The 13192-nt window shown below is 51.9% G+C and overlaps 1 protein-coding gene across 1 annotated transcript; it reads left to right on the top strand.

Annotated features, from left to right (window-relative positions):
• The first annotated feature begins 8004 nt into the window (after positions 1-8004).
• Positions 8005-8379, top strand: LOC119305280. Its single transcript, XM_037581849.1, has one exon. The coding sequence runs from the start codon at positions 8041-8043 to the stop codon at positions 8263-8265; it is 225 nt and encodes a 74-aa protein (XP_037437746.1). The 5' UTR covers positions 8005-8040; the 3' UTR covers positions 8266-8379.
• The last annotated feature ends 4813 nt before the right edge of the window (positions 8380-13192 follow it).

The raw sequence follows: 13192 nt of genomic DNA, 5'->3' as shown, positions 1-13192 counted from the left end.
TCTAAAAACGGACTAAGCATGCACAAAAAATTCAGAAAACCACCCCACCCCTTCCTTTCCTCCACCCCTTTGGTACGAGCCTCATGCACATGCACGATTTGATAGGGCACAGAAGAAACACGTGCTGCTTGGCTGTCCTGTTTTGCGAAAAGAATTCTTGCATTACTCGAAACTTAGGGATTACAATCGCCACACAACAGTTTAGCATTGCAACTTGCAAAATTTAGCCATGAAATGACTAGCACTATTCTCGTTCTATCAAATACGAGTAATGCAAGAACCACTTGCCTCCATACTACTAATGATCTCTCTAATCAAGAATGAATACTTTGATTTGTCATGATCTCCACCTTTGGTCATGGCTAGAGCCTACAAGCAGTCAGATTCAATGTCAACAGGTAAGTTACTCCACTGAAGAGAAGCACCTTCCACGATTGCCAAAATGTTAGCTTCCAAAACAACAATGCCTGTGTGGAGATGTTGATAAGAGCTAAAGATGATGGAGCCCACATGGCCCCTTGGGATCATACCTTCTTTTGCCTTTTATTCCAATACTCAGTCGGTCGGTGTTCAACTTTCCTCGTCCGGGGACCGGTTTAGTCCATGGTACAGCTACATCCGAGTTGGTGATATTACATGTGGACCTTGTGTGCTGAAAACCCGTAATAGCTATTGAATTTACTTTGATTGGATTACCATTAGCATTAAGTTGCAAAGATCACGAAGCCGCCAAATAGCACGGGAGGAATTGAATAGAGACATCCATGAGAGGTGCAAGTTTGTGTAATCAGTCTCACCGAGTTTATGTAATCGGTCTCACCGAGATTACGTTATGCCCTAACCCTAACCATATCGGTCCTACCAAGTTGCATGTCGGTCCCACTGAAATCACTAACGGTCACTAGGTTTACTAAATCGGTCTGACCGAGTTTGTTGATTCGGTCCCACCGAGATTGTTAAATTGTGTGTAACGGTTAGATTTTGTGTGGAGGCTATATATACCCCTCCACCTCCTCTTCATTCGTGGAGAGAGCCATCAGAACAAGCCTACACTTTCAGCATCCTATTTCTGAGAGAGAACTACCTACTCATGTGTTGAGGCCAAGATATTCCATTCCTACCATATGAATCTTGATCTCTAGACTTCTCCAAGTTGCTTTCCACTCAAATCTTCTTTCCGCCAAATTCAAATCCTGAGAGAGAGAGTTGAGTGTTGGGGAGACTATCATTTGAAGCACAAGAGCAACGAGTTCATCATCAACGCACCATTTGTTACTTCTTGGAGAGTGGTGTCTCCTAGATTGGCCAGGTGTCACTTGGGAGCCTCTGACAAGATTGTGGAGTTGAACCAAGGAGTTTGTAAGGGCAAGGAGATCGTCTACTTCGTGAAGATCTACCGCTAGTGAGGCAAGTCCTTCGTGGGCAACAGCCATGGTGGGATAGACAAGGTTGCTTCTTCGTGGACCCTTCTTGGATGGAGCCCTCCGTGGACTCGCGCAACCGTTACCCTTCGTGGGTTGAAGTCTCCATCAACGTGGATGTACGATAGCACCACCTATCGGAACCACGACAAAAAACATCCGTGTCTCCAATTGCGTTTGAATTCTCCAAACCCTTCCCTTTACATTCTTGCAAGTTGCATGCTTTACTTTCTGCCGCTCATACACTCTTTGCATGCTTGCTTGAATTGTGTGAAGATTGCTTGACTTGTGCTAAAATAGTTAAAATCTGCCAAAGACTAAAATTGGGAAAATGTTAAGTTTTTAATTGGTCAAGTAGTCTAATCACCCCCCCTTCTAGACATACTTCAAGGTCTTACAACATACCTCCCCCCTCGCATCATGTTTTTTCTGAAACAGATACCCCACGTCCTATTTATAGCTTATAGCAATTTTTTCTTCCCTAATGTTTACTCCCCCACCTCTCACCGAACAACCTCGAAAAACGGAGTAAGCATGCACCAAAAAATTCAGAAAACCACCCCGCCCCTTCCTTTCATCACTCATTTGGTACTAGCCTCATACACATGCACGATTTGATAGGGCACAGAAGAAACATGTGCTGCTCGGCCGCCCTTTTTGCAAAAAGAATTCTTGCATTACTTACAATCGCCACACAACGGTTTAGCATTGCAGCTTACTAAAATTAGCCATGAAATGACTAGCACTACTTTCGTTCTGTCGAATATGAGTAATGCAAGAACCGCTTTCCTCCATACCACTAATGATCTCTCTAATCAAGAATGAATACTTTGATTTGTCACGATCTCCACCTTCGATCATGGCTACAACCTACAAGCAGTTAGAGTCAAAGAAGCACCTTCCACGATTACCAAAATTTTAGCTTCAAAAACAACAATGCTTGTGTGGAGATGTTAATAAGAGCTAAAGATTATGGAGCCCACATGGCCCCTTGGGATCATACCTTCTCCCGTCTTTTCTTCCAAGACTCAGTCATTCGTTGCTCAACTTCACTCGTCCAGGGACTGGTTTAGTCCATGGTGGCTACATCCAAGTTGGTCATATTACATGTGGACCTTGTGTGTTTGAAAACCTGTGACGCCCCTGATTCAATCGTACACTAATCATACATGCAAATATGTACGATCAAGATCATGGGACTCACGAGAAGATATCACAACACAACTCTAAAAGTAAAATAAGTCATACAAGCATTATATTATAAGCCAGGGGCCTCGAGGGCTCGAATACAAGTGCTCGAACATAAACGAGTCAGCGGAAGCAATAATATCTGAGTACAGACTTAAGTCAAACAAGATGCCATAAGATGGCTAGCACAAACTGGGATATCGATCGAAAGAGGCGCAAACCTCCTGCTTGGGATCCTCCTAAGCTACTCCCAGTCGTCAGCGGCCTGAATGTAGTAGTAGGCACCCTCGGTGTAGTAGGGGTCATCGTTGACGGTGGAGTCTGGCTCCTGGGATCCAACATCTGGTTGCGTCATCCGAGAAGAGTCGAAAGGGGTAAAAGAGGGAGCAAAGCAACCGTAAATACTCATCCAAAGTACTCGCAAGCAAGGATCTACACTACATATGCATGGGTATATGTGTAAAGGGGCAATATTGGTGGACTGAACTGCAGAATGCCAGAATAAGAGGGGGATAACTAGTCCTATCGAAGACTACACTTCTCGCAGCCACCATCTTGCATCATGTAGAAGAGAGTAGATGGTAAGTTCACCAAATATCATTGCATAGCATAATCCTACCCGGCGATCCTCCCCTCGTCGCCCTGTGGGAAAACGATCACCGGGTTGTCTCCGAAACTTGTCTGGGTGTGTTTTATTAAGTATCCGGTTCTAGTTGTCATAAGGTCGAGGTACAACTCCGGGTCGTCCTGTTACCGTGGACACGACTATTCAAATATGTCAACTTCCCTGCAGGGGCGCACCACATTTCCCAACACGCTCGATCCCTCTGGCCGGACACACTTTCCTGGGTCATGCCCGGCCTCGAAAGATCAACATGTCGCAGCCCTACCTAGGCACAACAGAGAGGTCAGCACGCCGGTCTAAATCCTAAGCGCACAGGGGTCTAGGCCCATCGCCCATTGCACACCTGCACGCCTAAGCACGCAGGGGTCTAGGCCCATCGCCCATTGCACACCTGCACGTTGCGTACACGGCCGGTGAGCAGACCTAGCAACCTCCATTACAAAGGAAGTTGCATTACGCGGTCCAACCCGACGCGCGCCGCTCAGTCCCTGACGTCAAGAAGGCTTCGGCTGATACCACGACGTCGAGTGCCCATAACTGTTCCCGCGTAGTTGGTTAGTGCGTATAGGCCAATGGCCAGACTCGGATCAAATACCAAGATCTCGTTAAGCGTGTTATTATGTAGTAACCGCGAACGCCGACCAGGGCCAGTCCCACCTGTCTCCTAGGTGGTCACAACCTGCCCTGTCGCTCCGCCACAAAGTAACACTCGGGGGCCGTTGGAACCCAGGTCCACCACTACCTGGATGGAACCACCTGTCCTTTCAGCCCCATATCTGAATCACTTGCGGGTGCTCTACGAGCCGACCCGACTTTAGTCACCACCTGTATAGTATGCATGCATGTATGTATGTATATACCCGTGATCACCTCCAGAGTGATGACGGCCCGATAATATAGCATGGCAGACGGACAAGAATGTAGGGCCATTGATGAAGTACTAGCAACCTATACTAAGCATGTAGGATTGCAGGTAAAGGTATCAACAGTTGTAGTAACAATGACAGGCTATGCAGCAGAATAGGATTAACCGAAAGTAGTAAAATGCTAAACTACTCTAATGCAAGCAGTAGAGAGAAGGAATAGGCGATATATGGTGATCGGGGGGGCTTGCCTGGTTGCTCTGCAGACAGAAGCGGACCCTCGAAGGTGAAGTAGTCGATCACTGGTTCAACCGCGGTCTCGGGGTCTATCGGAAAGAAGTAACAGAGGGGGAACACAATAAATAACAGAGCAATCAAAGCATCACAAAGCATAACATGGCAATACACGGTGCTAGGGATGACCTAACGCAGTACTAGGTGCTACCGGCGAAAGGGGGAAACATTCGGGAAAGTGTTCCCGGTGTTTGGCTTTTTCGGACAAATGAAATGGAGGGAAACGGTTGCATGTTCGCTGTGTTAGGGACGTGTGGCAGGAGAACAGAGTGCGTAATCGGATTCGTCATATTTTTCTGACCGTTTTTCATATATAAATTATTACCATCCAAGTTATGATTTATTTTATATGATTTTTCAAAGTTTTAAATATTTTCTGGATTTATTTCAATAAACTTAATTCGAAAAATATATAACAGAAGGGCTGGGTGCACCCAGTAGTGCACAAAGGTTGACCAGTGGGCCCGTTTACTGCCCAGTCAGCAGCCAACGATGACCTGTTGACGGGTCAATAGGGCTCAGGGGTCCCACACGTCAGTGTCTTAACAATTTCTAATTTGATTTTCTTTAATCTAATCAATAGGGGTCGCACATGTCATTTGCTACAGACTAGGTTAGTACTAATCTAATCCTAGGCTAACCTAATACACACACGCACGCACACACACGCGCATGGCCGCTCGGCCATGGCCAGCAGCAGCACCAGCAGCTGGTGGGGGAGGGGGGAGGGCGCATGCGGCGAGTGGCACCGGAGCGGAGCTGGCGAGGCTGGGCACCGGCTATGGCGACAGCAAGCACCAGCCGCGCTCAGGGCAGCAACAGCGAGCAGGCGAGGGCGGAGGCGCGCGGGACGGCGCGGTTGCAGCCGCAGGCAGCAGTAGCGGTGGCCGGATGGCGTGGGTCTCGCGTTCGGGGGCGCACCGGAGCGCGTGGGCGCATGCTGGTCGCTGAGGTGAGCAGGGAAACAGGCGTGGTCAGGGCCGCGGGCGAGCACGCCCGGAGCGAGCTCCGGCCATGGCAGCCGAGCGCGGGGACGACGTCAACGGCGACAGATTGAAGCAGGGAGAGAGGGGGTCCGGGAGAGGAGATCACAGCGAGCTTGGGGGCGCGGTCGAGGAGGCCGGGGTAGACTGGAGCGGTGGGAATCAACGACGGCGGTCGGCGGTGTACGTGACGAATACGACGGCGATGGCGTGCGCACGGGCCGGTCTGGCTTGAGCTGGTGCCCTGGACGGACGAAGCTGACAGTGGCGGATCTCCTGGACTCCTTCTCCTGCGATGCGATGGCAGTGGCTACGGCAACAGTGACGACGAGCACAGTCACCGCACGAGCTTTTGAGCTCGATTACGAGCAAATGGGGAGGGGCGCGATGGGGAAACAGGAGGAACCGGATGAGAGAGGGCTAGGGTTTCGGGAGGATGCCTTATAGGTCGAGGGAAGGCTACGTGGAGGCCATCCATGGCCAAGACGGCATGGATGCACGCCACCCCTCTCTGCCTATAGCGGAAGGACGGGAATGACTAGTGGGTTGGGCTGTTTCCCGTAGCTAGTTGGGCCAAAGTGCACAGTAGCACTTTGCCTTTTTCGTTTCTTTTCTCTTTCCTTTTTCTGTTAGTTTATTTATCCCCTATTTTGTATTAATTTTGACACTAAAAGATTTTAGTTAAATTTTAAACTTCTCACATAATTTACTCCTGATATTTTGGTGCTCCCAAAAAGTTTGAGGTTAACTAGAAATGTTTGAAATTAAGTTTATATTAAAATAGGCATAATAAGTGCTTCTTGGCCACTTTAAATATTTATAGGGGCAATTAAAAATCCATTACATGTTGGTTTCTACATCTTAATTACTTAGTGAAATTTTCAACCCATCGAACATTTTTATTTGATAGTTTGAAGAAATAAGAATTTGACTTGTTATTTGCAATTTGAATTTGACTTAAATTTTCATCAAGGGGCTATCTGGTTTAATAAAACACGATGAAATGGCACATTAGGGTGAGGTTACTTTAGATTAATTATCGGGGTGTTACAAAACCCGTAATAGCTATTAAATTTGCTTTGATTGGATTACCATTAGGATTAAGTTGCAAAGATTATAGAGATGCCAAATAGCAAGGTAGGAATTGAACAGATACATCCATGAGAGGTGCAGGTTTTGGGCGAACAATTTCATTTCGACCATGCTAGATCCCCCAAAACAACATCATCAAGCACACTCGGGTAGGCTCATCGATCTCATATATAAGGGGATGAACCAGTCAATTTCAACCGGTTGTATCTTTGTACACGCCAGAAGATTCGACTCTGCAACCATGGCCTTCCAAAGTCACTCAGCATGGTTCTACGCACAAAACACATGGAACGAGTCCTCAACTTTCCTTCCACACACCGGGCAAATTGTCGTCACCTCTAGGCTAAGCGCCACACAAAATATTGCACCTTTGGAGTTGTGGTTGGCTACGCCAGAAAGTTTTCCATTCATCCCGGCTACCATCAGAGTGACATATAGAAGAAGCAATCGACGAGTTTGCAAGCACATCTGCCGCCAGTCGGTAAGCACTCCCGTAGAGGGAACACTTTGTTGTTTTTCAGGCACACAAGCTATAAAATCATCTCCAAATCGAATTGAGGCCGGATCTACTGGATTTCAATAATATCATTGGAAGAAAGTGTTGCCTGATTTTTGGCATGTCTCATGAGGTGGCAGCTTCGCATCAACGAGGCGAAGCATGGCCACTTGTTCGAGGAGATCGCGGCGAAGGCGGCGCATGTGGTGGCTGACGGGATGGCTGCCAATGTCAGCAACTGCAGATGTGTATGATAATGCCGGGCCGCCCTACTCGGTCATTGACCTTACCTTCACCGACGTGGATTGGCTCCTACCCAGTGGTGGGAGTGCAGTTGCGTGCTCCCACCGGTGCGGGTTCGAACCCTATGGTCGTTTGACATATTCCTCTTGTGTTAATTAAAAAAGCCGCAGGGGCTCCTCCCCTATCGGTCTAGTTTTTTTTTCTTTACCTCCACTAACGACGGCGACGGCTAGGCGGCAGACTCTTGCGAGGAAGAGTAGAACATGAAACATGGAGGTGCACATGCCCGGCGAATAGTAGGATGTATAACACAGATGTGTCCACGGCCGGCGAAGAGTAGGCTACAGTCGTTTACTATGTAAAAAAAATCTAAATATTGATGAAAATACGTGTCCGCTTTATTTGATGCATAGTATTGAATGAGGTACAATGTCCGCGAACGTGTCGTAGCGTGTATATGCGGACGTGTCCGATTTAGTTGACGGCGTGTTGGAGAGATACCCTGTTACTCTTTCGTGTGCAAGGAGTGCAATGCCACGCGTGAGGAGAGGTTCGAGAAACCTCCAAGGAGCGAACAGCAAGGATACACGTGTGAGCTCAGGATTCGTTCCGCGCTTCTTCCCTGCAACGCGGCAGTCAACCTTCTGCAACCTCAGCAAACGCAGTTGCTAGCGCCCCCACGTACACCCGTCGCCGCCACGCGTCCCCGGCGCGAAGCCTCTCTCTATATAGCGTGATGACGGCCGGGAACCGTGCCTCCATCACCACCCACAACATACAGCTAGAACGAACGCCCGAGCGACTTGAGCTTTCGAGCAAGTAGAGGAGAGCAGCGATGGCGTTGGTGCCTGGGTGCGTGCAGTGCGGGACGCGGAGCAACCCGTGCCGGTGCAAGGTCGTCGGGCCGACGCTGGGGTTCGTGGCCTTCGTGGTCACCGGCGTGGTGGAGTGGCCGCTGGGCGCGGCGGTGTACCTGTTCCGCCACCGCAAGGGCCGCCGCATCATGGGTCACCCCGCCAGGGTCGTCTACCCCCGCGTCACCGGAGCCATCCCCATCTAATCCTGTTCCTGTTCCGGTCTCGTCTGATCTGATCCCCTCCTGGCTGTGGCTGTGTGTATGATGTAATGTAATGTAACCTGGTCCGTCAGCTTGTTTTGTTGATTGATTGTTTCAAATCAAATCAAATAAATAAGTAAATAGGGTGTTGGTTTGTTTGTTTGTGTCTCCATGTGTAGTCTTCTGAATTCCCAAACTGAAACATGTGCAGTTTGGGTGTGCCGATCGAGGTGCTTCAACATGCATGCTCTCTTCTCTGAAATTCAGAACGAAGTACTGCTACTTCCGTTTGGAAGAAGTTACATGCGCCATTCGAAGAAAAAGGGTTCCTCGCTTTGTATTACAAAGCAACCATCCGATACAATCCATGATAGGTGCTGAGGCGGAAGCAGCATAAGCATGCCCAAAAAAAAGAAAAAAAAAGAAACAAATGCCGACAATGGCAGGTTGACGAAACAAAGATGGCCAGTGACCGCTGCACCCACCGGAGAAGTACCACCGCGCTTCTAGCACTCCGAGGTGTCGCGTACCGAGCAGCACCTTCAGAAAGGAATGCGACGACGACGACGCTGCTGCCCAGACAAGTCCAAGGGTTTACCGGGGTCCGGCGGCGCCCGCAGGCGTCACCATGTCGGTGATGGACAAGCCACCAGGGATTTCTCCCAACCCAAACAACCACCACCACCCCGGACGATCGGAAGAGCTCCACCAGAACTGCCGCCCACCAACGTATGCTACCACAGTCACTGAACCATCAACGCCGTCTCGCTGAGCCACCGACACGAGACCTGGAGGAGGGACGAGGGCCCAGCAGGCTCGAGGGAAGCCGCAACTCAGCCGACGGGAGGGGACTACCACCACCGCCGACGCGAAGCCGACCGGACGTGACGACAGGAGCTTACCAGGCCCGCATAGCCCCGGCCGGACCCCAGAGATCCGGACAACCCCTGCCGCCACGCTGCAGCACCTCGGCCGACGAAGCCGCCACCACCCGCATCCCTCGACGCCGCGCCACCACCCGCATCCCTCGACGCCGCGCCACCACCGCCAGCGAGCCACGCCGCCGCACGCCGGAACGCCGGCCTGCCCCAACCCAGCTGGAGCCCAGAAGAGCCCAGATCTGGGCGGAGCGAGGGCCGGCGGCTAGCCGCACCGCCGCGCGCCCCGCGGCCAACGGCCACGCCACCGCATCAGACACGCCCGCGCCCCGCGGACCCCGCCACCAGGACGCACCATCGCCAGCCGAGGAACACCGCCGCCAACCACCATCGCCCGAGCAGAGGAGGCCGCGCGCGGGGACAGGCAGGCCCGCCGCCGCCGGCACCACGCGAGCAAGGCCCGGCGGCGCGCTGGCGACGACAGGGGGAGGAGCTTGGGAGCGCGCGGGAGGGGAATGGCGTCGGGGCCCCCCGGTCGCCTCGCCCGGGGAGGCGACGCGGGGGGTACAGGGACGGAAGGAGGAGGAGGGAGGAGCGGGGGAGCAGGAGAGGGGAGCGGCGACGGCGGGCTTCGGCTTGTGTTGGTTTGTTTGTTTATCTCTGTATGTATAGTCCTCCGAATTCGCGAACTGAAGAAACATGTGCACTTTGGGTGTGCTTCAACGCATGCTCTCTTCTCTGAAATTCAGAACGAAGTACTACTACTACTTAGAGTGATTGACAAAAACCTGCCAATGGAGGTTTGCGTCCCACAGAACTTTCACTTAAAAAATGACCAAAAACTACCAAATTTTTCTAATTTTTTGACTAAAAACAACCACTTTCAAATAATGACCAGTGTAGACGATGTAAACATGTTTATGACAGGCAGGGCCCACATGTCAGCGTCAACCTCCTCCTCCTTCCTCCTTTCTCTGTGGCATTTTCCCAAACACCTCGTGTGCACCTGCGCGCCACCTCTGCCGCCATCCATCGGGCTCAGCAGGGAGGGCCTGGCCCGGCGTCGCGCCCCCGCGCAGCAGCTGAACCCCTCCCCGTCATTTCCTAATGCTGGCCACTACGGCTGCTGCTTTGCTGCCCCCGCCTCGCACGCCTGCGCTGGCGCCCCGCGCCCCGCCAACCTCCCGTAGCTCACCCGCACCCCGCCGTTGGCCACCGCGCTCCCTTGCCGATGCGTGTTGCTGCTGCTGCTGCATCGCAGCTCGCCGCCGCGCCACCCGCTCGTGCCTCGCCGGCGACTGGCCGCACCTGCCAAGCCGCGCCGCAGCCGTCCTGCGCCGCTCCGCCCGTGATGCTGCCTGCTGCTGCCGCTCCAGGCTGCCGCTGCTAGCCACCGCCTGACGCCAGCGCTCGCTGCCGTCGCCCCAGGCCTCCAATGCCTCGCCGCGTGTAACAGCCGCCCGGGTTCGGGCGATGCCGACACAGCTGACGCAGCCACCCCTGTCGGACGCTGGCATGGGGGAACTCGCGCCCGACCTCGAGCCCTTCCCGACGTAGCCGCCGCCGCCAAGTTCCCACCGACGAGCTTCCACGCGCCGACGCTCGTCGTCCGCCTCTCCTGTGAAGTTGACTTGGACGCCACGTCAGCGCTAAAGATGGCCCCCCCATCATAAACACGTTTAAATCGTCTAGACTGGTCATTATCTGAAAGTGGTAGTTTTTAGTCACAGAAATTAAAAAAATTGGTAGTTTTCGGTTACTTTTTTTTAAAGTGGTAGTTCTGTGGGGCGCAAACCCCTAAAGTGGTTCATTGAACTAATTCACTAAGGCCCTCCGTCTTTGATGGCTATGATTCGAGTGGGTGGACAAATGCAAGACTTGGATAGGCATGGAATCTCCATACATCAGAGATGACCATATCTTTTTTTGCGGCTGCTACAACGGTTACTGTAGGAAACAGGCGCACAGCCAGGTTCTGAAATCGCCGTTTAAGTTCTGGAACTCATCATGGTTAAATGGCTTGTGCCTCCATGACTCAGCACCGAGCATCTTTGCCATTTCACGCAACAAGAATTTCTCAATCCAGCAAGCCCTTACGAACAACAACTGGATTTTTCTCATTGACATCTTCAATGGCTTGTTGCTTGCATATGTTCAGCAGTTTGCTAACCTCTGGGAGAAGATTTCCATGACCTCTTTGATTGATGACATAGAAGATTCCATTATTTGGAAGTTCACAAAGGATAGGGTGTACTCTATTTCCTCATCCTACAAGGCTCAATTTGAGGGACTCACTTCGTTGGCTCGTTCATTCAGTGTGGAAGGTTTGGGACCCCGACGGTGCAAGTTCTTTGCATGGCTTGTCCTTCAAAATAGTTTTTAGACATCGGATTAACTGATATGTCGCGGCTGGCCAAACTGTGCCCTCTGCCCGCTTTGTAAGCAATGCCAAGAGTCGGCCGCCCATGTCCTTTTCCAATGCCGCTACACCACCTGCATTTGGAGCCATATTCTTCCATGGCTTGGAATGCATCACATCTCTGCAACGGCTTGGCAGACAATGACTTCAATGAGAGCATGGCGGAACGACAACTTTCAGATTTGCAATGGATCCCCTCAGGCGCTCCCCTCCCTGATGGTGCTTATCTCATGGGAGATATGGACAGAGCGTAATGCCAGGGTCTTCAAAAACACGGACATCCCTTCCACTGTTCTAATCAGTAAGATCAAAGCGGAGGTATCTCTTTGGATGGTGGCCGGTGCAAAGCACATGAGTGTTGTAGTGCTGCGAGAGTGGACCTTATATTGTTTTTTCATTTTTGCCGCTTTGCGGCTTTTGTTTGAAACTTCCTTCCTGATCAATGAAATGGCAAATCTTTTGCCTTATTTCAAAAAAGAAGTGCATAATGCAACACGTTATACATGCATTGTATTCTGAACATTGTATCCTGGAGTTAGCTTGTGTTGATCGTGGAAAGAAGGAAGGACAAGCGGAACGTGGACCGATGGAACAGGTCCAGGGGTCGCCAGTTCCGGCGCCAATGGATCCGGTGAGGCCGGTGCTAAAAAAGAAAGGAAGTTCGTAATTCTGCAGTTTTCCGATGATGCAAGTCTTCTCTCGACATGTTCATCTGTGTTTGACTACAAACACATAAGAAACATGCTACAATGACCCCAGTAGTGCATTACAGTGCGTTGCAAGAATTTTTTGTGGTGACGAGGGACAAGGAGCACACTGTTGCAAGACCGTCTTCCCATGCTACAAAGTCTGGTAGGTGTTCCTGCAAGTCGAGAGCGATGCTGCAAGCCGGAGCCGCACCTTTGAAAAGGCTGACCATCGTTGCTACAAATCGATGGGCATATACGCACCTCAGTTTCTAGTGTGTGGTCGAGATCACCTCAGAGCATCTACAGCCGGACGCCCCAAGCCATCTCAAATGCCTCGACTGGACGGCCCGGTCACTGACCGGTCACAAAAATTCAATCCAGACGGGCTCCTCAAACAAGCCTCAAATGTCCAGACTGACTAGCACCCCTCATATCTAGCCCAAATGGGGGCGGATATGGGGTGTCCGGGCGTGTCCGCGATGTCTCGAACTGACATCGGGGTCCGCGATTCAGTGCAACCGCGGGGACGGCCTCGGGGCGGTGACGGGGACCGCGTATCGCAACACTATGGCCCGAAGGGGCGACGCAGCGGCGACGCACGAGTCGATGCAACCGCGAGGAGAACCACGGGGCGGCGGCGATGTGGCCCGACTTGGCGATGCAGCGGCAGCCCGATGCTCGATCGATGGAGAGGCACGCTGAACTCGGGGACGATCTTCACGGGACCTTGCGGAGGCGCGCGTAACTGACGGGCCAGGTCGATCGCGCGGCGTAGATGAGGCGGATCGCGGCGGCGAGCGGGTGATCAAGCCGATCACGCGTGAGGTCGGAGACGCCGCTCGACGGAGGCGTGGTGGCGGTGGAGTCCGAGATGAAGCTGGCGGCGGCGGGCGGCAGGGCGGCTATGATTGGCCGCCGCATGGCGCGAGGCCGCCGGGTCGGGG

This window comes from Triticum dicoccoides, chromosome 5B, assembly GCF_002162155.2.
Source record: "Triticum dicoccoides isolate Atlit2015 ecotype Zavitan chromosome 5B, WEW_v2.0, whole genome shotgun sequence".
Taxonomy (NCBI): Eukaryota; Viridiplantae; Streptophyta; class Magnoliopsida; order Poales; family Poaceae; genus Triticum; species Triticum dicoccoides.
Note: the sequence above shows the minus strand (reverse complement) of the source record. Positions and strands in the feature narration are given on the sequence as shown.

What these genes read in the sequence shown, in the direction of transcription:
- LOC119305280 (XM_037581849.1), top strand. Translation starts at nt 8,041, where the DNA reads ATGGCGTTGGTGCCTGGGTGCGTGCAGTGCGGGACGCGGAGCAACCCG.